Source organism: Serpula lacrymans, assembly GCF_000218685.1.
Source record: "Serpula lacrymans var. lacrymans S7.9 unplaced genomic scaffold SERLAscaffold_8, whole genome shotgun sequence".
Classification (NCBI taxonomy): Eukaryota; Fungi; Basidiomycota; class Agaricomycetes; order Boletales; family Serpulaceae; genus Serpula; species Serpula lacrymans.
Window position 1 is genome coordinate 782786 of NW_006763297.1, and position 22391 is coordinate 805176.

Consider the following 22391-nt stretch of genomic DNA (forward strand, 5'->3'; position numbering starts at 1 on the left):
TGGCTTGCGCGCGACGGACTGCACTAAAAGTTAATGCAAACGACTCACAATGTCTATTCCCATGGTATTACAGACTCAGCAATACATTAGAGTATATAAGACAGTTATCAACAAAAGAGACGACATACACGAACGATGGCCATATTACGGTATATCTGTAGGTTGATGAATTTGGTTTCTATACCGAATAACTACTTTGTGCGCCAATAACAGAAACAGCGATTGAGCACCGCCTAGACTGTTGGCATATTGAAACTGGTCTGAGTTCTCATACTAGGACTATGTCAGTCGACATGGATTTGAATTGGCAGTTGCCCTTACCTAATTATCTGATGTGCAATTTCACGAGTTTCACGTACAGTACGCTCCTGTTTCGATCAGACAGGTATCGGGTAAACATTGGGATGGCATTTGTAGAAGATATCGCTCCCATAGCCTCAGCTGCCTGTCTCATGCGCGAGTTCAACGCTAAGAATCTAATGGTCGAAGAGTTAACTTATCTCGTGCCATACCATCAGATCTTCTGCAGGGCTTTTCAAAACTGACTCAAGCGTCGAAAAGGGCAGATGTTTGCTTCATCTGTCCCCCACACTATGTAAAGTCTCAATCCATCAAGTGCCCCAACAACGGAGCTCGCGCCTTCGGCAGTATTCACCCAGCCACCTACAATCACGACCCAGCTGCAGCGCTCGTTCGGCCTGCGCGAGATTTGCGGAATTTGCTTGAGCCGCCACCGACACGATGTTCTGCAAATGCCGTTCCGCCACTTTATGGATCGGCTCCAAAGCACGATGCACCAGAGATGATTCAGGTCGGATTTACAACCCAGCCGAAGTCGCCATCTGCATCGAGTGGCAGCGGCCCTTTGGTTGTCGTATGAACAACCACGACGGAAGACACGAATGCTCAGGCTGCGGTGACAAAGAACACGGAGCTCAGACATGCCCTCGCAGCAAGAACGCTTGAATCACTCACCTCATACCATAGTACTAGTACTAGCTTGGAAACATGCCCTACAGTCGTCTGATTTACTAAAAACACCCTTCTCCGTATTGGATATTGAGACTGCTACTAGCTGCCCATTAAATGAAATTTTTATTCTTGCTGCTTACATTTTTATTGATCACTACCCAAACAACCCAGAATCGGTGATTGACACCAGAGCGCCACTACGATCTCTTATCACGGAAGAAAGTACCCAATTGCTTCACCGTCTGTCCGAACGTCTCCGTAGCCATGATGCCACTAGCAATCCACCGTGGTAGTTTAGCTTGTATAGCAGAAGATCGATATCGACGATCGACTAAAATCAGAGAAGCCCAGTCCGAACGATGTCGTATCGCCCGTCCTACAAAACGTCATTAGACGTATCAGCCTCAATGTACATATATTTTTAAGGAACCTTGACCCACCGATACTCTGATTCACAGCATTCATACACATATTCTCATACAACTCCGACGCTGCATCTTTCTCCCCATGATTTCTCTTCACGCCCCTTCTGGCCTCCATCTCGTTTGCATATTTCATGCGCTCCCGTAGGTCAGGAGAGGTCTTGTTCGCGAAAGGGAGACCGACGATGACGACGGCTCTGGCGAGTTCGTCGGAGAAATTGAGTCCCTCGGAGAGCTTTGCGCCGATAACAGCAAAGAGGACGGCTCCGGCTCTTCTCCCTCCTGCCTGTGTATATCCATTCGTCAGTGCATGCCTCGCTAAGTGTCACTTGGTCGTACATTAGAAGATCGTGCCTCCACCGCATACTCGCGCAAGACGGCTTCGACCTCCGAACTGTCTGGCGGTTCCATGAAGACCTAGCCAAGCAAAACCATTCAGCGGGGAGGCGCAAGGCTATCAGACGCGTTCGCCTACCTTCTTCTTCCCTTCAAACTTCTCGAGCATTCGGGTAGAACCCCATTCCTCTTTCACTACATTCAAGTAGGAGTAAGAAGGAAAGAACACTACCAGGCCACCGGGGACGATGCTGCAGAGGTTAAAGATGATTTGGCCAAGCTCTGCTATCTTTGCACGGTCGTTAGTTGATGAAAAGCTGGCGTGATGGTAGAGATGACACTACCATTTGCTTGTCGCTTTGTCCGCGGTAGTTGAACTCGAGATCACCTCCTCGCGGTCCCTTACCGACTACGAGGGCTTGTATGTTCGATGCAGGTATAATATGACCACAAGAAAACGTCGACAATTTCTCTGTGGGGAAATAAGCAAAGAGCTGGTTGACCACATCTTGTATCTTCGTTTCCATGCAAAAAGTCAGTAAATCAAGCGACCAACGTTGGCGCACGACTCACGGGAGACATAGTTCCTCCAGCAAGAACGACACATCGAGAAACATCGGCAACATCGCGAAAGATGGTAGAAGGGTTGAGCAGTTGGTATTTGACCTCGACGTCGTCGCCATCCGAGGTTTTTATGATAGATAGAATGATCCGACCATCTTATGATACAGATATATTAGTTACTTCAGATACCCCAGAATTGCTTGATGCACACCTTCACTCGCAGCAGCAAGTCTCTGCATGAACCCTTCTACCACAAGAAGAGGGGCGGCAGCAGCGATGTGATCACCAGCGCTCGAATCTGCTACAATGGAAAGATACTTAGGACTCGGGGAATACAAGAAATCCAAATTGTATGCAAACCATGCAACGGCGACACGCCCGCAACCTTCTCGCAATAGCCTGAAATTTTCCTAGCGACCTGGGCAGAAAGCATCAACGTCCGCTTAATCAACACATACAATCCCCCCGTACCTTGCTATTTCTGAGATATGTCTCGATCTCAAGGAGGTTGATACCGTCGACTTTCCTCCCAAGCCTCTGAACAAACTCCTGCGGCGTCATCACTTCCACCTTATCGCTCAGCTTCTGAACTCCATCCTTCGAGCTCTTCCACTCGGCGATATGTTTCTGAACCGCCTCTAGAAATGTGATGAGACGCTTTAGGTGGAGGACATGGCCTGCCGAGAGACGATTCCGGAATTTTTGGAAGTAGACGGAGAGCTGGTGTAGGGATGTGGATAGCGTGCGACGGGTAAGACGCGTGCTCGATAGTGCCAGTAAAGTGGGTATCAAATCTGCCAACCTCATCAGAAATCGAAAATAACGAAGGAGTGTCTCCAAGTGAATATATAATCTCACTATGGGCTTCGTCGATGACGACTATCTGGTCCGTCAGGTCGATTCCGAGAGCTTCACGAGCAGGTCTTTGAAGGAGTAGATTATAAGGGAGGGTCACTAGCTGTTTTTGGGTCAGGTTTGGGTGAGGGCACGGGGCTGCAGGGGATGCGTACTTCAGCTTGGGGAATCGCTCGTCTTGAGCCATAGTAAGGACAGGTGAGAGCATTCCGACCTGCGGCCGCGAGATCTTCAATGTCTTTAGGAGTCGCCTGAGTTTCATCGTGTCAAAGGAGGCATTGATCATGGCAATATGTCGCTTACTAAAATCTGATCTCGTAATTCAAGCATACGAAGCTCGTCCTCCGCTCCAGGCAAGTGCTCGCATCGTTTATCAGCTTTCTCTGAGCATCAAATGAGTTTGCGTACGCGAGTAAGTTTGCATGCGGCCACGTACCCTCACGCAGTTTGCGACATCTCTCGTCAAGATCACCGTGTTTAAGTTTCACAGCATCGTTGATACACAGCTGTTTACGAGATCCAAGGGAAACCGTTCTCCACTTGTAGTATTTTTGATCGTCTTGCTGTGAATCATTTTCGTCGTCGTCGTCGTTGCTTCTCTTTGCCGGCAAAGCCGAAAGATGTCGAGAGACACCCAAGTCAGAACCCCCCTGGCCACCCCCCGGCACAGGAGGCGACGAATGTTTGAATTTGAGTTTTCGAAGCTCGGGGAGGATTTGAGATAACTGCGAGTGTGTACGAGATGCATAGTATATCTTAGTACAAGTGGGTTCCTCTGGGATTGAAGGCTGGCGCTGATAACTTTTCTCGAACCTGAGCTATGGCCATTGAGTGAAAAGAAACTCCACATCAAAGAAACTCAAAAGCACCTTTCCCTCAGAGCGCGGACCGCAGGAGAGAAGTTGTCTCCCTCATCCGCCGGTTCTGTCCCGTCGTCGTCAGGAAGGAACGTGTCATCGTCAGACAGGTCCGCATCGGGCATCAGTCGCTGCCTCCATATCACCATGATCAAAGATACCATCACCGAGAATGTGTGCAAAATGCTTACGGGCCTCTTGGTGACTTTGGCACGCGCCTTCTTTTTCAAAGCGGCTTCCTTCTTCCTCGCAGTGGCAAGCCTCTGTTCGTACTCTTGGTTTTGAGCCTCGAGCTCGCGCTGACGCTTTTCCATCGTGTGTGCAGCCACCCAGTCAGGTTCTTCATACCAAAGGGCTGCGTCAGAATGGGACGATTTAACGGGTGACGATACACAAACCGACCGTCTGAGCGCGCCTGAGAAAGTAGCTGGCCCTTCCTCACGCGTTCTTTCTCGTCAGCTAGCCACGATAAGCTGGAGCACAGCAGACTCAGTGTCTTTCCCTGTGAACAAGATGTGGATATAGCTCAAGGACGTGGTTTGACCCGCGGTGTGCTCACAGTTCCTGTGGGGCTTTCCACGATAGCCACTTGCCTGTTCTCGATTGAGGAATAGACATGTTGCATGAGGTCGATCTGGATTGGATAGGGATTGTAAGGAAATGCAGGAAAGCTGTCTGGCACAGGTAGTTTCAAACTATTGTCAGAGGCTGCCATATAGGAAAGCGGGAGTCGCGGTGCTCTCATGAGACGCGTCGTGACCGAAAGGGAGTCGCGTGACCGGCAGATCTGTATTAATATCGGCATGCATATGCACGCTCGGGTAAGCATTTGGAGAGAGCACAGGGGGGCAACGATGGTCGTCAACACAGGCATAATCTGCATGTTAAAAAAGTTCGGAGACTCGTAAGTGTACACACAGACTGGACGTAAATGGAATTAGAGTGCGAGGTACTTAGTCAAAACAGCGAAAGAAATGAGACATAATATACACTTTGGCAAAGTCATACAACACCTGCAATACGAGTAGCATCGTGTCAGAAAGGCTCAAAGCCCTGGATTCTGGTGGTGCCCATCCTTCCCGGGTACCATCTCCCAAACACTGCCTGAATTAGATCCCACTCCACAGTGCGGAATTGCTACAATACCAAGCCACGACAGCATCGCCGTCAAGTCGACACATGCAGAGCCCCTGGCTCTTGCGGGGTCTCGATATACCACTCCTTTAGCCATTTCTCTGCTACAGCGTATTCCTTCTTGACGCTCTCCAGCAAAGGGTCTATTTTCTTCAAGGCTGCTTCGGGTGCGAGGGGTTCCCCTGCTTCTTCGTCTCTCAAAGAACCATAGTGCTGGATTTTTTCGCACGATGCTTGGACTTTGGTGACACCGAGAGCAGCTGAGGATCCCTTCAAGAAATGGCCAAGCGAAGATAATTTCTCCAAGTCCTTACGTGAGCTAAAGAACGGGGTAGCGGGTTCAGGCATAGGGAAGACGAGAGGGAAAGGGAAGCTCACAAAGCGTCATCCATATCTTTGAACGTGGTATTTGCCTGCTTGAAGTACTCGCAAGTCATGCCGCGAGAGAAATCCCGCTCGTCGTCTTCATCAAGCTCGAGGATTTGCTGGAATGTCTCCATGTCAATGGTGTCTTCGGCATCTGGCTGCAACGCATGGACGATGGTCAGAATGGTGGGTGGAGAGGAAGCAGATGGGGCTACCTGAGGCTGTTCTTCGGCATTGTCTGGTTTCTTGTCGACTGCAGGCTCGACTTGCGCAGAGGGTTTAGGAGTGGGTGTCTCTGGGTGTACGGAAGCGGAACGGGGTTTTGTGTCTATCTTGTGTACGAGAGATGGCTTTTCTGCTGGGGGTGAGGGGGGGAGCTTGTTGTGTTTGTCGGGGAGCTGAGGGGACTTGAGTCTGAGTGGTTCTTGGATTGGGGCCATGGAGGGCATGAGGAAGGGAAGGAGGGATTATGGCCGGAGACAAGCAGCGCGAATATCACTGATTATCGGCCTCTGCATCGGACAGAGCCGAAATGCGTGATGACGGAATAACGGATCGCTCAATTACGGCTCTCTCAGCACTTTACTCTACCAGACACATGTACTCTATTCTCTACACAATTCTCTCAGTCCGCAACGCCGCAATCTCTTCAGACGTGTACCCCATCTCTGACAGAATCTAGATGTAAGAAAATAAGTGGGGTCCATCATAAAATTTATGTCCGCGTCTAGACCATCTTACCTCTCCAGTGTGCTGCGACAGCCATGGTGGCGGAATCCTCACCGGCATCCTCTGCCCATTGTATGTCACAGCGGGTGCCACAAGCTTGATTTTACCCGCTCGGGGGTGCTAATCATGAGGTGAGAACCCCTCAGACACAGATGCATGCTTCATACGTACATCAACCTCCACAGTTGATTCCCGAGCTACAGCCTGGGGGTGCTCAAACGTTTGCCGGATATTGTTAATCGGTCCAAACGGTACCCTGTCATGCAGTAAGACACGTGGTTGCTGTATGCTCGTCGGAAAAATAAATAACAACCCACCCCTCACCCGTGAATCGCTCTATCCAATAGTCCCGGTCTTGCCCCTTCAGAGTGCCAGAGATGATGTCTATCAACTCCGTGCGGTTCGCTACCCGCGCGGCATTGTTTGAGAATTTGGCGTCATCGACAAGTTCTGGAAGCTGTAGGATGGCTTCACATAGAATCCTGAACTATGGACACGTTGTCGTCGGCATGACTTACAAGTACATATTTTCATAATAGCTCCACCTACCTGTTTGTCGTTACCTGCTCCAATCATGAGAAATCCGTCTTTGCACGGAAACACTTGATAAGGCACTATCGACGGATGTGCTGTACCGTGCCGACCGGCCTCCTGCCCTGCAATTAGGTAGTTGGACGCGATATTGGCTAGGCCAGCCAGCTAAGACAACAACCTCTCGTAAACCTTGCAGTCACGATGGCTCATCACATGCTCTTACTTGAGATTCAAACAAGTTGCAGTCAATCCAGACCCCTTCTCCTGTCTGCTGTCTGGATAGCAGGGCAGCCATGATGGCTCCATGGGCGTAGAGCCCAGTGGCGATATCAGTGGCAGCAACTCCAACCTTGGCAGGTGGACGGTCGGGTTCTCCGGTGCTGCCCAAAGTAATACGTAAGACTCCATCGCGAAGGATGATATGAAGAGGGCAGGAACTCAAGCGGACATATGCATCAGACCAGCTTCAGCCTCTATGACTACGTCGTACCCCGCTGCCTGACGATAGGGGCCCGTTTGTCCATAGCCTGTACTAGCAGCATGCGGATACTCCAGAGCGAAACGACGATAAGAGTGACGAACCAGTTATAGAGGCATAAACGAGGCGCGGGTTGATCTTTTTGCAATCTTCCCAGCCCAAGCCCATGGATGCCAATTTACCAGAGACGAAGTTCTCCACGAGCACGTCAGACGTTTTGATGAGTCGTCGTACCACCTCCAAGCCGTCCGGCGTTTTGAAGTTGACGGTGAGCGACCTTTTGTTCCTGTTGACTGCAAGAAAGTAAGCAGAGTCTGGAGGTAAGTGGGATGCCTCTGAGGGGGCGTTTTCTAGCAAGGGTGCAGACGGCGGGCTCCATGAACCTAGGATGATGCGGTATGTCCATTGACAGGTGCGACTATTTGCAGTACAACTGAGCTATCTTACGAGTATCGTCCCCCCGCTCGACCTCTTCCACCTTTATGACATCTGCACCCAAGTCTGCCAGCAACATGGTCGCTGTGGGGCCTGCGAGCACCCTGGTGAGATCGAGCACTCTGATCCCTTTCAAGGGTGGAGGTATCCCATTAAGCTGCGACGATGCTGCAGAAATATAGCGATAGACAGCTGCTTTCTTTGGCGATGCATGTGTGCAGAGAAGGCGTAGAGCACGGTGTTGCATGCAAGAAAACATGAGCAGGTTTGAATAAAGCTGAATCACATTAGCGCGTTATTGCGGCTTTGTGCGGTATTAGCAGCAGAGTTACGTAAGGATGGCTGCAGGTTACCACTGAGTGCGAACCAAAGTTAGAATGGACCACTGATGCCGCAAACTCACAGACACTGGTTTTGATCTTCCAATACATCTCTCCACATTTCCTGCAGAGCAGTGGCCCTTTCTGCAGCACGCTGCAAGCCAGCAGCCAGCGATGGGCTTTTTCTCTTCAAACAAGGCAAACGACACCAATTATATACACGATGACAGGACCGTCGTCCAGGTCATTCGTTCCAGATTTGTAAGTTCTTTTGCTTCACCGCAAAGAAAGAAGTTTCACAACTGAATCTTTTCTGATCATCTTTCTTCTACGGAACAGTACGGAAAGTACAAAGGCAAGGAACGGGCGGCTTTCCCTGACTCGTCGCCCTCCCTTTCATCTTCACGAGACAAGTTTATGACGCACAAACCCAATGAGAGTCGTCCCAAGTCTAGGACTGACTCTCGTGAAACACACGCTTTTATGCACTCTGTATCCGACCACCCTGGACAGCATGCCCGTGCCCATACCGATACCGTTACGTTCGTCCACTCTATCATTATTTTTCAATTTCCGAGATTTGAACCCTTACCCACTCCAATGTCCAGCACGACGCTCGCTCAGCGTCTCAACGAACTAGCGACTGCAAACTCAGAGGGCCTTCTCGAGTGAGTGGTCAGACATTCCAATCACCAAGAATGCATAACTGAGGGTCAGGTATCCATCCGGCTATCCAGTAATGAAGAGTACCGTCTCCTCCGTCAAAACCTCTTTGAGCGTCTTACGAGCAGCAGTCCGGTTCCGGTAGAGAGCCCTATGGTTCCAATGGTGAATCATGGCGATTCACAGGGTGAAAGGTGTACGTCACCTTCTCTCTACCTTCTAATTTCGTGAATGATTCTAGGTCATCGCAGCGCAGAAGCGTCTTTCTTCAGCAACGCATTTGTCTCAGAATAATATACCCGGATCACTCCGTTCGCCTTCCATACGATCCAAGTCTTCCAAGTCTTCCGCCATTTCAAATCTCTTTGCCAGAGTGACCACTCGGCGGACAAGTATGCTATCTAAAGATGACCTGACAAGCGATGCCTCCAGCGTGTTCTCCTCGAGTTCCAAGATTTCACAGAGATATCAACAGCACGAACAGGACACTTTGCGTGGAAGGAGCAAGAGATACGGCCATGTTGGTCCTTCGCCTAGTCAATCACACATTCCTTGTGACATGGCTGCTTCGTCTTCTAATCTCGAAAATGGACTGAGCCACAGAGCGTTCTCGAGCAGTGGCTCTTTTCGCTCTACTCATAGTATTCGAAGGCTGGGAAAGACGACGCCTCCTTCATCGTTTCCTACACGTATACCCGGCTCTGACCATATTCATACCCCCTCCCTCTCGAATATCGATACGTCGGGAGACGACGAGCTCAAGAGTACTCAGGAACTTCGCCGCGATCTAGCGTCGGTAGAAGCGGAGGGTCGAAGGCTCCTGGATGCTTTCAACGGACTCGAACTAACAGCGTTGACACGAAACCAATATAGACCGACTGGTACTAGTCCCGTTAAATCTTCTTCATCTTCACCGTTACGACCACAAAAGCAGCCCAGTGAGCATCTTATCGTGCAAGCCACTGGGAATGCTGGGACCATTCGAAGACGTGGTTATGACAACGATGGCATGTCGGTTCATTCTAATTCTTCAATAGGAACCGGCCTATCTAGAGCTGTGCCATACCGAAGCACAACGGTAAAGCGACCGAACGCACCTTTGACCGCTCCAATACCGGTCGTCCGCAAGAATTCGGTAACGTCTATGTCTTCTCGCACGAGAGATATGGCATCTTCGCCTGTCCCTTCCCAGTCACACGTGGGAGCTAACGGTTCCAGTATCAGCTTGACCAAGTTTTCGACTCATAATATGTCGATACATTCTCAGCCTGAAGATGACGAGTTTTCAGCCTTGGAAGCGGAACTGACCGAAATTCGTAGGAGACGGAAGGAGGTGACTGCCCGCTATCAGGGTCGTCTGGAGTATCTCCGTGCTCAGCTGAAGGGTGCGGAACTGCGAGAGAAGCTACAGAAAAAATAGCAGTCTTTCGGGAGGAGAGCGTGATACGACTGGGGATGTGATACGATTTGGTACGACCACGATTTTTGCTGGATGGCATGATAATGCCTCTAGGTCCATGGTTCGATTAATATGCAGGTTTGGACGAGACATCCATGCTTCTTTCTGAATATACCTGACATGCTACAGCATGCTACTTGATATTTTATATAATGAAACAATGTTGATACAGGACAAATAGCTAGACATGTTCTAAATAAATAACATAATGGCCGAGGTGCCATAGCGAAGCGAACCGTTGCCTTATCTGTCGGCGTGAGGTGGTTTAACGGGGCTTTTTTGACTTTTGATACCTCAGTCAGCCAGCGTGGACGCCTGGGCTGAACGACGTTTCTTTCATAGATGTCGAGCAATCCGTTGGATTATTCCTTCACCGTCAACGACGATGATCTTGCCTCAAGCGTGTCTGCCAGTATAAGCTCCACGCCCACGCCCACGGCGTCTCTTCCAGGCCAGCTTCACCGCAGTCAAAGCCATAGTTCTCACTGGTCTGCGACTGACACTCCCCACCATCACCACCAAGGCACTTCCTATTTCCCAGTCGCCAATCGACCAGCCTCTCCATCAGTAAGACTCCCAGCCCATCCCAGTCTGGTTCGAAGTATGTCCGCCAGCTCGGCGAAGCGCAGGGCGAGGAGCAGCAGTTTGAGCAGCTCGCGCGCGCATGCGAGGGGATACAGAGATAATGGCGCGACCCTGAGCGAGGAGGACGAGGGCAGCGACAATGGCAGTGCCAGCGATAGAGACGACGAGGAAAACAGAGCTGATCGCGGTAAAGCCAGTGCTTTGGCGATAAGTGCAGCTGGAGACGACGAGGAGGACGAGGACGGTTCGGACAGGGAGGACGACCCCATCACTGTCAAGGACCGTCAGTCCCTCATCAATGTCGAGCACCCCTTCGGTCTTCGCATATGGAAACCAGCGCTGTACAAGAAATCCAGGTCCGTCACGCGCGATGCAGATGCCGCCCTTCACTCCGTTCCCTCTGCCCAAGCAGAACGCCATTTCCTGCCCGGAAACATATTTTGGGTTGTGTGCTTCGGTTGGTGGTTGGCAGTTTCGTGTTTTTCCGTCTCTGCTCTTTTGTACTGCGTGCCCAAGGGTGGTAAACGATATTCTAACCTCGTCTTTGGCCTTGGATGGTATGTTGCATGGCCATTCGGCAAGTATGTCGAGGGAGATGGCCACCTGAAATCACCCTCTGAAGACGAAGAAAGTCGTCTGCAACATGACGATGTCGATGGTCCGTCTTTATCCAGAAACTCTACTATTACACCTAGCACTGTGCTTCCTCAACATTCAATTTCTGTGTCTCAAAACTCTGCCACAACCAGCGAGAGTACACCTTTGTTTATTCCATCTGACATTCATTCTTCGACACTCCCTCCTAGAACTTACGGCGCCACTCATTCATCTAGCCAGACAAGATCGTCAGACTCTACAGTTGTGGAGCACGATTCGAGTGATTGGCTAGGCCAGACTGTCTTCTGGGCAGCCTTCGTGCTAATCATTGCACCTCTGATGTTGATAGCATGTGTCGCTTGTTGGGGACTTATCGTCCCTATTCCCATGGCTAAGCTTAATTGGGCTCTCATTCAATACATTTTCGCCGGGCCAACGAAAATCCGTTTCTGTGCAGCTCCCCCAGCCGTTGTCGTATCTGCTCCCGCCGCAAATCCCGTCCAAAACGCTGGCGCGTCTGATAACGAAGCAATTCCTCCCTTATCTAGGTTTTCTGTAAAGCATCCAAGGCTCTCAGAAGGTCAAGTTGCACCTTCTCCTTCTGGTTCGCCAACTTCCACTGTCCTATTGTGTGTATACAAGGCCATTGGGTTGCAGTACTACAAATATACTGTCGGAGGTGTCAATATCATATTCATCAACCTCCTTCCCTTCGTCTTCTTCGTTATCTTTGACGGTTTTGTCCTGCTTCCTTTGGTCGAACGCCATGAAGCCGCTGGAAGACATGTGCCGGCACTCCTTGAATTTCTAGCGTCTCGAGCTCTTATCTTCATCATGAGTTTGGCTAGTGTCATACCCCTGTCCTACTTCATTGGCATGGCGGTCGCTTCTATATCAGCACAATCATCCATCGGTATGGGTGCCGTCATCAACGCCACATTTGGTTCCCTGATCGAAATCATCCTATACTCTATCGCCCTAACGCAAGGTAAAGGACACCTCGTGGAAGGTTCCATCGTTGGCAGCTTGCTGGCAGGTGTGCTTTTGATGCCTGGAATGAGTATGTGTAGTGGCGCCCTCAGAAAGAAGGAACAGAAATTCAATGCTAAGAGTGCCGGAGTGACGAGCATGATGTTGATCATGGCATTCATCGGTACTCTCACTCCGACGCTTTTTTACCAGACTTATGGGAACGTAAGTATTCGTGCTTCCTTTGGCACATGTCAGTCTAACTCCTATGCCATAAATAGTTTCAGCTCGTATGCAGTGGTTGTCCAGGCGGACACCCTGGGAGTTCAGTTACAACGGATCATCCATGGAAATGCGATTATTGTTATTACCAACATCCCGACCCTGTTGAAGATCCCTTTTACCAATCTACTGTCAAGAGTTTGATGTACTTCTGTGCAGCCGTTCTTCTATTCGTGGGTGAAGCTACATGTTTCTACGATCTGAAGCGCTAATCAATGTCTTTAGTCCTACTTGATTGGTCTTTGGTTCTCTCTTCGCACTCATGCTAGCCAAATTTGGCAAAATCCTCAGCAACTATTGCAACCTCTTGAATTGCCAGGTCCAAACCGTCTGCCCGGCTATCAACGCCCTGCCCCGGGCAGCAGTTCTGCTGCGCCCACCATCTACCGTGATACTCGCGGATTACGCCACAAGCCTAGTGTCGTCACCAATGCGGAGAGCGAAAGCCCTTCGCGTTGTCAAACACCCACTCCCAGACCCCCGGAGTCGCCTGCTCACCTCGGAGTTGATTCGAGGGTTGTTTTCGACCGGCGGCCACCTTCTTCTCCTTCGATGACCAGACGGGTCTCTTACGCTCCCCAGGCCACGGGTCACAACTACACCCCGCTTCTTGAAAGCGTTGATCTTGCCATCAAGAACAACGGGCTACAGCCCATGCAGTTCTCCGAAGCTTTGACCACAGATGAATTCACTCGCGCCGTTGCCGTTGCCACCGTCAGCGCGCTCAGACATCAGCAGACGCACGCCCAGTCTCCTGCAAGACTGAGATCTTCGGCTGTGGTCACTGAAGTGGAAAGCCATGGCGCTCACGAAGGACCGGCGTGGAGCAGGACCACTAGTGCTGCTGTGCTGCTCGGATGTACGGCGCTGTACGCTATAATAGCTGGTAAAATCGTCTTGTGCGGTTTTCTGAGAGTCATTTTACTGATTTTTTTCATTCCAGAGCTACTTGTTGATGTCGTAGACGTGGTGCTGCAGGGCTCCGGTATAGATGAGAAGTTCCTTGGAATCACGCTATTTGCTCTCGTTCCCAATACCACAGAGTTCATGAATGCGATATCGTTTGCTATCAATGGAAACATCGCTTTGAGGTATGTACACATGGTGATCTTTACGTTCTGCATCATATGAACTCATGGCCAACAGTATGGAAATCGGATCTGCTTATGCACTTCAAGTATGCTTGCTCCAGATACCCGCCATGGTAGCCTTCTCGGCTTGGTATGCACCTGACAAGATGGGAGAAGTGGCCACCACTTTCACGTAGGATGCCATTCTCTGATGTGTGTGACGGATATTGAACCAGCTCTGTTGCTTCTAGACTCATCTTCCCCCGCTGGGACGTGGTTGTGATAATCTTGTCGGTTTTCTTGATGACCTATACCTATATCGAAGCGAAGAGCAATTACCACCGAGGAAGCATTCTCATACTCAGGTGCGTGATGCATTTCAACACTAAGCCAACTCCAGTATCTGATTTTCGGCCACAGTTACCTTGTACTTGCATCAGGATTCTACTTTGCCCCACAATTGTCATCTGACAGGGAAGAAACGGCCGTCGACTGGAACCAACCCCTATCAGCTGTTACCCAAATGTTCTCTTTTCTGCGATCGTAGTGACCATCATCAGCGATAGTCGGGTTACCCACTATTACTGGAACTTGTTATACATAAGCAAAAATTTAGAACAATCGTGATTCATCTCTTTGAAATACAAATGTATGGATTACACATCATCACATCAATGCATGCTCTGCAACCTTTCCAGTACTCTGTGTATTCTATCCACAGAAATCGTAAGACGTTCGGCTTCTCCTTGCCCATCCATAATGCTCTTCAATGGTCCAGGGTCATTCAGGAATTGCATGAATTTTTCGAGGAAGTCGCCGTCGAGGAAGCCGAACGAGGTAGCTTCTGCATCGCTGCGACCGTAGGCGTTCTTTGGGGCGCGAAACCTTTCATTGCATTGTAAATAAGATTGTGAAACGATGACTATTATCAAAAGACAACCTACTTCGTGTGGGTGACACCCTTCGTTTGCGATAGGTACGTGGACATATTCCGTTGCAAAGCTGTCATATGCAAAGAGAGTTCGTCGCCCATATCCACGATGACGCCAATGCAACCCGTGGATGTGAAGAAGAGCTGCTTAGGTTCGAGTGGCATGTCGACGGATACGTCGTGCGCAGTTAGGGCCCCTGAAATCAGCGTCATGATCAGCTGTTTGAAGCGAATCATACTTGACTACTTGCCTGGGATGAACTTGTTGACCATGTCGCCAATGTAATAACTTCCATCGCGCTCCAGACTTTTACGAAGTTCCGTTTCTTGTAGTGCAAACGTGAAAAGGTTGTAATCGCTCTGAACCAGTGATGAAAATTGCCATATAATGCACATTATGCTATACCACGAGCACTCACATTGGCGCCAATGATACTGCTTTGATCCAGCATCTCTACGCAGACCGGCCATAGAGACCCATAATCCCTGGCAAGACATTGGATCTGAGATTCCACCATTCTCAAAAACGAGATGGAGTTGATGGCATCTCCCACAAGGATTTTGTCTCCGCGACAAACCAGGTTGGTAACGAGGTAGTTATGATTCCATTCCGTGATCTTGTGCAGAGCCAGCAGCTGGGTGCTAGCATCAATCTCGGGGCGGTAGACGACGACCTTCAGATAGTAGCGTTTAGAGGTGCAGATGGGCGGCGACGTCTCATACTCACCGAACTATTGATGGCAGCTATTATCATCCCATTTACGGACCCTACGGCATAGACGCAGCCTCGAACCTCGAGAGAGACTGCCATTGTGATTTTCTCCCGCAATAGACTACCGTCTTCGGCATCAAAGACCAATAGACGACCCTGAGAAGGCTCCACCTCATCCACATATTTGTACGTTCCTGCACAAATATACGTTCCTATGCTGCGCTCCAACGTAACGGATACCACACCGAGTGCTGTTATCTCTTCATTGGGGTCACACCTGAATTGACCCAATCCTACGTTCAGACAACCCGGTTGAGTGGACCGACTCGACAAAACAAGATAGGGTGCTTACTTGCGAATGTTGTATGATCAAAGAGTTGCATAGAGCTTGAAGTATACTCCGCTTTGTCGATTCTGGTGGGCGTGATAGAGATGCAACCCACTGCATACGCTCGTAGAGATGGCACATGCAATATACGACGGGGGTTATCATACCCAAGGGGGATCTACCATATCAAGCATGCCAAGTTAGTCGAGGCAACCCGCCCACCATCTCAGCGTGTCAATGGACGTACAGAACGGATGTAGAGCTTGTCCAGGTTCTTTACGGAACCGATGACAAGCCCTGTGGAGGTGGCCAGAATAACTGAAGAATCAAAAACCGTCGTGTTCAACCTCGACACGGCGCTAACCTCCTGATAACATCTTTTTAGCCCATCGAGTATTGAAATGGCATAGAACGTACATTCAGCATCAACGGTGAATGGTGTAGACGTTCCTTGTCCCAGAACAATATTGACGTTCTGCTTCCGCATGCAAAAACCGTACGTCTGCCTTCAACGTCGCAAGGATGCAGCGTTACAGGAACATTGCCCACGGAAAATATTTTTTGGCCGTGCAGTTCCTCCTTTTTGAATTCGTAAGAAACGACGGACCCGTCCCCCAATCCTACGATGAGGTACTGATTGTACTCGGTTTGTTTCGGAATATCGGAGCGAGTGAAATTGAACAAGAGCAAGGATCGTGGAAGTGATGGTAAGACAGGTGTTTTACAGATTGATGCGAAGTGTGATGCCGCGTTCGCAGAGAGAATTTCTATGTGGTTCGATGACCAGAACGAGACGACGATGTACATGGAGAATTTCTTTGAGGGGTTCAAAGGTACACAAGAAATAGCGGATATCTCAGTCGGATAATTCGATGAACCGTCAAGGTCCCGCCAGCTGTTGATAAAACGATGTCAATCGACGAGTGGGATCATATATTTCCCAGCTTACTTCAAGCAATCGAAGCAATTACGGTCATCCAGATTAAGTAAAACAATCCTTCCACTGTTCAGCGCTAAAACGAACTGGCTGCCATTGGCACTAGCAGCTACAATTTCTCTGTTTTCCCACCCTGGCCCATTTGTGCTAGATAATTTGGCTGGAGTCCAGATATCACCTACGCGAGCGTATTCCCCCAGCTCCACAGCATATTCGAGTAATGCGATGCCCCTTGAAGTTATCTGAACAACAAGCGATGAATCAACATATGAGTTTGTCGCTTGACCCGGAGCCTTCGGACGTCCTAAAACGTTCGCGATGACGAGGGTGGGAGAGGTAGTAATGAACCCCTTTGAGACTGGATTGACATGAGACGCAACATTTCTTCCGTCGAATGAAAGTATGTGTGTAGCCTTGAAGGTCGATACTGCGACGTGAGTATCGACACTAGGGCCATATGAGCGACTTATCACGCTGAGAGTAGCATGTTAAGCTCACGTATCGTAGTAATTGGCTCTGAGAGGCCAGATATTAGTGACATCAACAATGCCTTCCATATTAGCCATAGCCTTGAAGTCGGCACCATTGCGAACGATGCTAATGGATCCAGTGTTTTGCCCTCCGGAGCAAGTGACGACGGCATGCTACGCCGGTATGAGTACTGTGGTGTATTTTGAACAGGGAGAAGAGGCTCACTTGTCCGCTGTTGTCCACATCTACTAATGCAGCATCTATGATGGGAGCAATATTTTTGTAACTCTCGATCACGCTCAAAAAGCTACCGCGACCGTTGATGATGCATCCTCCACTCCGATCGGAACTTTCCTCCATCTTTCCTTTGGCTGCCAACGACGATGAAGTTGTGGTATTGATGTCAGACGGGACCGGCAGCGTGGGGGATTCCAGGCTTTGAACAGGCGTCGTATTGATTCGGAGCAGCTGAGAGTCACCGAAATGAGAGCCGACGTATAAAACTTGACTTGTTAGATAAGTCAGAGTTGTAGCTGAAGATGTCTGCAAGGTATTGAGTATGCAAATCAAAACGAAGGAAGATCTGGGATCACCTCGCCAAGAGCAACTAGAGTAAGTGTCGTCCCTTCGTTAATACCGATGGATAGCATGGCGAGTCTCCCATACTTGTCGCCGATCAAAAATGATCGACCCAGTTCATCACCAACGGCACACCAGCTGAAAGCAGTGTGAGTAGTTATAAGACCACAATAAATCATGACCATGGGCTTACGCAGTTATTTCGCTCCATGGCCAGTCCACGCTTGCTCTAGCCTTTTTTTTTCTCCACTCCCTTTCATCTTCTTTCTGCTTAGCTTTAGCTAGCTCCTTTACTGTTGAATCCTTCCCCTTGTCCATCCTTCGCTGTTTCTGCTTCCTGTTCCCTTGAGACTCTCTCGATGATGTATCATAAAACAAGATCTTTGTGCCCCCGATGACAAGCATACCTCCAATGAAGTCCTCGTCGTCGTCTATGAATGGTGGAATGTAAACCAAAGAAGGCGGCTTATCACCTATCGGGAAAGATTTTGCAGATAAAGGAGTACTGGGAAGGGCAGGCGAGGGCGTCGGAGAAAGCTGATATTCATCCAAGCTGATATCACGAGACAAGAGCTGCAAACGTTTTAGATGGTCGATATGCATGATGGCCAATGTGTAAAGATCAGGTTCTGAGGAAATGAACTCTAGGGCCAACAAATTCAACTCAGCTATTCTATGATGTTAGTTTGAGTGAAAACGTGCAGCGGTGATATTGATTGAGATACACACGATACGTCAAAGTCCGTGTCATAAGTCCCTTCTGGAGTTATAAGCACGATTTTGAGCTTTCCAGTATAAGGGCTGACCACGGCCAGTCGTCCTGTAGGGTCGACCAGCACATTGTTGAAGAACTCGGCAAAACGAGCGCCCCGCTCGAGAAGAGACAGATGTTTCGTGTAAATGAGATCTAAGCCCCCGGATTGAGACGCTTGATAAGATAGGAATATGAGCTCAGGATCTGGATGGTCTGTCAGTACAAGGATGGTCATGCATTGCTTGTTCTATGGGAGGGGTATGGTGTCAAAGGGAACTGGCGAGATGAGAGGAGAGGCTTTACCTCTGATGGTACAGCTTTTATAGCGCCTACTCTGCCCCAAACCTCGAATCTACACTCATGCCTTAGGCCATCTGGCTGAACAGACGAGATGTGTATTCGATTGAGATTTGCGACGACCAGATAGTCGGTGTCGGTCTTTCCTGTCAGGTGGCATCGCAGCGAGTCGAGAACGGACGATGAAGGATGGAATGTGTTCACGACCTTCATGGCGATAAGACAAGAGCGAACTTATAGCGAGGCTTATAGGCAAGCCACTGAGGGGTTTCCTGAGAACAGCACCGATGCAACGGCCCGGTAGCCGTCATGAATACCAGCAACTAGTCCTACAAGTCTTTCTTAACCAGCAACTAGTTCTACAAGTCTTTCTTAACCAGCAACTAGTCCTACAAGTCTTTCTTAACCAGCAACTAGTCCTACAAGTCTTTCTTAACCAGCAACTAGTCCTACAAGTCTTTCTTAACCAGCTACCATAGTTCCATCATCGTGCATAACTATGTCTTGCGAATCATCTACATAGCCTGTCTGTTGTCCAAGCACGAATTTATCTAACAGTGTCGGACCCGTCCCTCCTTCATCTTTTTCTGCCTTCGGTTTGCGCTTTGGAGGAGCATCTGTCCTTGCATATGCTAGTATCTCTGTATGAACGAACAACATCCATGCCATAAAACGACAGTCTATCCAACAATGCGTGGCGTCTTACCCTCAAGAAAGAGAAACTCGTCTGCTCTTCGCACCACGTTTGCTTGACACTCCATAAGATACCTGAGGAGGAATTAGGTTTGAAATAATAACATACCAATGTCCTTCTGTTGTACCGTCGTTCGTTTCTCCCTCTCCGCCGACTTCTGGCCGGCGTCAGCCAACCGCTTTATAAACTCTTCCGTCGCAAGTGAAATCAAGAACGTAGCGTCTTTGGCCATCATCGGCAGATCCTGCATTTGCATGTCAGTCTGTTTTTGAAAAAGGTACTCGAAACTACAGAGCGAAAGAACTCGCCTTGTCAGCCTTGATAATCCTTTGTACCCTTGAGAAGGGTAAGATGGATTTCCCCGCTTCCCTTTCTCGCGCAGATTCCTTCTTTTCTCTCTTCTTCTTATCCTGATCCTGCTTTCCGTCAGCCTGCACCGATTGCGATATGATGAACGCCCTGAATCGAACGCACCAAAGGAGCATCCAATAAGTGTGGTGCTATAGTCGTGAACTCCATGGTAATGGCAAGACGTGAGATGTATAGCACTATAAAAACACGTTCAGCACGCGTCAATGACCAGATCTACGCGTCGAATCAAGTCATGGTCTGCAAACAGACGGCTGATTCGACATTCAAAGTCACAATCGGGTTGTTGAACAAACTGTGACAAAGTCTGGCAGACCACGCTAACACGTGCCGGCAAGCGACGTGATTCTCTAAAATAACATACGACTTCAGAGCTGCCGGCCCAAGATTCATGGCGACCCCCACTCATGTCCTCAACTCAACGCTGGTACAAGTATTAAACGAGCACTACAGTATTAAGATCTATACAAGCGAAGAAAACCAAATGAACCAAATGATAATGTTGTCATAGATAGTCGTTCCCTGAAACCAAGCTCATCACAAACGCGCCCGTATCTTTGCGGCGAGAGCATCCCCATCGTCATCGTCCAACTCTGACCGCGACTCGAACTCTCGCTGATGCATGTCCTTACAGGCAAAGAGCCCCGTGGACAGGGTTTTCTCCACATGTTCAACCCCTTTACCACCGTTTGAGCTCTGGCCAAAAGTCGGGGCTGGTATGATATGATAATGCACCTGTTACAGATGGGAAGGGACATGGGTAAGGTCAAGGGGCTTTCGGTCACGTTTAACGTACATGAGGCACGGCTTGAGCGTATTCTTGGTTGCAAACTACATTGAGGGCAGTGTTATCCAGGGCTTGTCGTGATGGCTGGTGAGCTCTAGGCACTGAGAATTAAAATACGACTGAATCTCACCTTGTGTAAGGGCATGTGCGACTTTGGAAACCGCTTGTCCGACGGCCGCTGCAAAGTCTGGAGGCAAGTCCGAGAGTCTAGGGCAATGAATCTTTGGAATGACAAGTGTATGTCCCGGCCGTAAGGGTAATATGTCTGTTCATCAGGAACAATGAGAGACCTGGTTGGAACTTGAAGGATGCGGTAGCGGGAACATGTTCACCTAGAATTGCTACGACTTTGTCATCTTCGTATACTCGGTGTGCAGATGAGCTCCCTTGAATGATATAGCAAAATGGACAATGGGAAGTATCTCTCCAGTCAGGCGTGACTTGTCGATTTACATGAGCATTGATGATGAAAGATGTCATTCCTCTCTGGTTGGACTGGAAGTAGTCAGCAGCATGCTACCCTAGCTAATTCTAGCAACATACATGACTGATTTTCTCACTTCCGTAAATGCACCCTCCTCCCGATTCCGCGGTGTTTGAGCGCATCCGCTGAGCAAACCAGGAAACATGCAAAGTAACTAGTGCTCTCTCTATGTGGTCTATCATGATGGATATATAGGATAATACGACAGTAATTCATCTGCTTCCTAGAATGCTACGCAGATATACCATAAATCCTCCTGCGATAGCACTAGTCGTGATGAATAAAAGCTCTCGACCGCTGACCACATTTGGTGGATGTGCAGGGGTGGCCAGAGCTTCCAGTGCTAATGCATTCTCTTCTGTGTTTGCAGAACGCGCCCGTTCTTCTACCGCCTTCTTCTGCGATGCATCCATCATTCTCGTGAAGAGTTTTTCCTGCCCCACAAACCGATCGGCCAAATGCTGCATCGCGCCATTCAGCATCGTCGCATTCTCCTCGTTCATCTCCTCAATCTTCTTCTCAAACGTCTGCGCCAATCTGCGCCTCTTCCACGGCTCCACCACCGCAATCGCCAGCAAGAACACCGCCAAGTTGAGGCCCAAGACGGCCAACGAGCCATACGTCGACGCGCTCCTGATCTTGTCCGACCAGACCTGTTCCTCGTGGTACCGCGCCAGGATGGACCTCATCAGCTCGCTAAACTCCCGCTCGACGGCATCTTCCGTCTCCTCGACCCTGGCTTTCGCCCGAGCCTCGTCCTGCTCGTATAGGTGATCCTGTCGAACGAGAGAGGTGAACCGGCTGACGTCGCCATCGCTCCAGTTCGATTTGCGCTGCAATAAATCGTTCACCTCGCGCTGGGACACGGAGCGCTGCGCTGCGGCATCGTCATACGCCGTCTTCGCCTCCCTCGAGGCCTGCCTGGTAGCCTTTATCTTAGCCTCTTGGAAAACATGTTATGGTTGCGCATTCTGAAAGTGAGGATGGGCGAGAGGAGCGTACCTTGGTTCACGACTTGCCTCTTCAGCGCTTCAATCTCCTCGTACCCCGTTACATGATTGAGCTGACTCCCCAATCGAGAGAACGTGACCGACGTTCTTGATGTCACCTCGTCGGTGCGTCTCCTGACAGCTATAGCCGTAGACTCGGACCACCTTCGAACATGGTCCTTGAGAGAATGCAGGGCATACGGGCTGGAGTTCGTTTGGGATGGTCCGGATGGGTCTGTGAGAGGCGAAACGTCCGGTGATGATTGGGGTGGCTCCTGGACGTTATCCGCAGGTTTGACGGATGGCTTGGAGAGGTCTGTGATAGATCTTGAATAAGGACTAGAAAAAGAATGAATCGTCGCTGGCAACCTGGCTGCTCTCCTCAGCATTACTGTGACTGAAGAGATTCGGAGAGAACGACACGGAGTTTCC

General features: G+C 49.6%; 10 protein-coding genes across 10 annotated transcripts; 3 read left to right on the forward strand and 7 right to left on the reverse strand.

Annotated features, from left to right (window-relative positions):
* Positions 1 to 404: 404 nt before the first annotated feature.
* On the forward strand, positions 405 to 880 carry SERLADRAFT_438923 (uncharacterized protein; the record flags this gene model as incomplete). Its single annotated transcript, XM_007319308.1, has 2 exons — positions 405 to 482; positions 530 to 880. 2 exons carry the CDS (start codon positions 405 to 407, stop codon positions 878 to 880), a joined length of 429 nt encoding a protein of 142 aa, XP_007319370.1.
* A 289-nt stretch (positions 881 to 1169) lies between these two features.
* Positions 1170 to 4721, reverse strand: SERLADRAFT_349743 (uncharacterized protein; the record flags this gene model as incomplete). The annotated part of the gene is made up of 18 exons (XM_007319309.1): positions 1170 to 1348; positions 1413 to 1676; positions 1724 to 1811; positions 1870 to 2019; positions 2075 to 2245; positions 2304 to 2449; positions 2506 to 2592; positions 2655 to 2712; positions 2766 to 3088; positions 3153 to 3252; positions 3305 to 3400; positions 3453 to 3532; positions 3586 to 3748; positions 3818 to 3950; positions 4019 to 4137; positions 4213 to 4346; positions 4409 to 4508; positions 4566 to 4721. 18 exons carry the CDS (start codon positions 4719 to 4721, stop codon positions 1170 to 1172), a joined length of 2547 nt encoding a protein of 848 aa, XP_007319371.1.
* A 148-nt stretch (positions 4722 to 4869) lies between these two features.
* On the reverse strand, positions 4870 to 5912 carry Hpt (histidine kinase, phosphotransfer Hpt; the record flags this gene model as incomplete). Its single annotated transcript, XM_007319310.1, has 3 exons — positions 4870 to 5459; positions 5519 to 5664; positions 5722 to 5912. 2 exons carry the CDS (start codon positions 5638 to 5640, stop codon positions 5174 to 5176), a joined length of 408 nt encoding a protein of 135 aa, XP_007319372.1.
* Positions 5913 to 6048: 136 nt separating this feature from the next.
* Positions 6049 to 7968, reverse strand: SERLADRAFT_469716 (uncharacterized protein; the record flags this gene model as incomplete). The annotated part of the gene is made up of 9 exons (XM_007319311.1): positions 6049 to 6184; positions 6248 to 6355; positions 6407 to 6491; positions 6553 to 6722; positions 6785 to 6934; positions 6993 to 7149; positions 7218 to 7296; positions 7352 to 7630; positions 7695 to 7968. The coding sequence occupies 9 exons, from the start codon at positions 7939 to 7941 to the stop codon at positions 6119 to 6121; spliced, it is 1341 nt and encodes a 446-aa protein (XP_007319373.1).
* Positions 7969 to 8045: 77 nt separating this feature from the next.
* On the forward strand, positions 8046 to 10350 carry SERLADRAFT_469723 (uncharacterized protein; the record flags this gene model as incomplete). Its single annotated transcript, XM_007319312.1, has 5 exons — positions 8046 to 8263; positions 8342 to 8544; positions 8611 to 8670; positions 8740 to 8861; positions 8917 to 10350. The coding sequence occupies 5 exons, from the start codon at positions 8177 to 8179 to the stop codon at positions 10083 to 10085; spliced, it is 1641 nt and encodes a 546-aa protein (XP_007319374.1).
* Positions 10351 to 10466: 116 nt separating this feature from the next.
* SERLADRAFT_438928 (uncharacterized protein) lies at positions 10467 to 14174 on the forward strand (the record flags this gene model as incomplete). Its single annotated transcript, XM_007319313.1, has 7 exons — positions 10467 to 12500; positions 12557 to 12730; positions 12783 to 13443; positions 13501 to 13648; positions 13704 to 13820; positions 13879 to 13992; positions 14048 to 14174. The coding sequence occupies 7 exons, from the start codon at positions 10467 to 10469 to the stop codon at positions 14172 to 14174; spliced, it is 3375 nt and encodes a 1124-aa protein (XP_007319375.1).
* Positions 14104 to 18855, reverse strand: SERLADRAFT_449959 (uncharacterized protein; the record flags this gene model as incomplete). The annotated part of the gene is made up of 15 exons (XM_007319314.1): positions 14104 to 14512; positions 14572 to 14755; positions 14810 to 14918; positions 14978 to 15232; positions 15286 to 15563; positions 15623 to 15776; positions 15846 to 15965; positions 16016 to 16493; positions 16548 to 16982; positions 17034 to 17179; positions 17232 to 17549; positions 17600 to 17723; positions 17779 to 18258; positions 18315 to 18586; positions 18643 to 18855. The coding sequence occupies 15 exons, from the start codon at positions 18847 to 18849 to the stop codon at positions 14299 to 14301; spliced, it is 3774 nt and encodes a 1257-aa protein (XP_007319376.1).
* Positions 18856 to 18925: 70 nt separating this feature from the next.
* Positions 18926 to 19975, reverse strand: SERLADRAFT_469731 (uncharacterized protein; the record flags this gene model as incomplete). The annotated part of the gene is made up of 5 exons (XM_007319315.1): positions 18926 to 19277; positions 19343 to 19384; positions 19439 to 19574; positions 19639 to 19746; positions 19805 to 19975. 5 exons carry the CDS (start codon positions 19847 to 19849, stop codon positions 19099 to 19101), a joined length of 510 nt encoding a protein of 169 aa, XP_007319377.1.
* Positions 19976 to 20106: 131 nt separating this feature from the next.
* Positions 20107 to 20966, reverse strand: SERLADRAFT_356498 (uncharacterized protein; the record flags this gene model as incomplete). Its single annotated transcript, XM_007319316.1, has 4 exons — positions 20107 to 20434; positions 20496 to 20557; positions 20617 to 20751; positions 20819 to 20966. The coding sequence occupies 4 exons, from the start codon at positions 20964 to 20966 to the stop codon at positions 20237 to 20239; spliced, it is 543 nt and encodes a 180-aa protein (XP_007319378.1).
* A 216-nt stretch (positions 20967 to 21182) lies between these two features.
* SERLADRAFT_349528 (uncharacterized protein) lies at positions 21183 to 22348 on the reverse strand (the record flags this gene model as incomplete). The annotated part of the gene is made up of 2 exons (XM_007319317.1): positions 21183 to 21913; positions 21973 to 22348. The coding sequence occupies 2 exons, from the start codon at positions 22346 to 22348 to the stop codon at positions 21183 to 21185; spliced, it is 1107 nt and encodes a 368-aa protein (XP_007319379.1).
* Between the last annotated feature and the right edge of the window lie 43 nt (positions 22349 to 22391).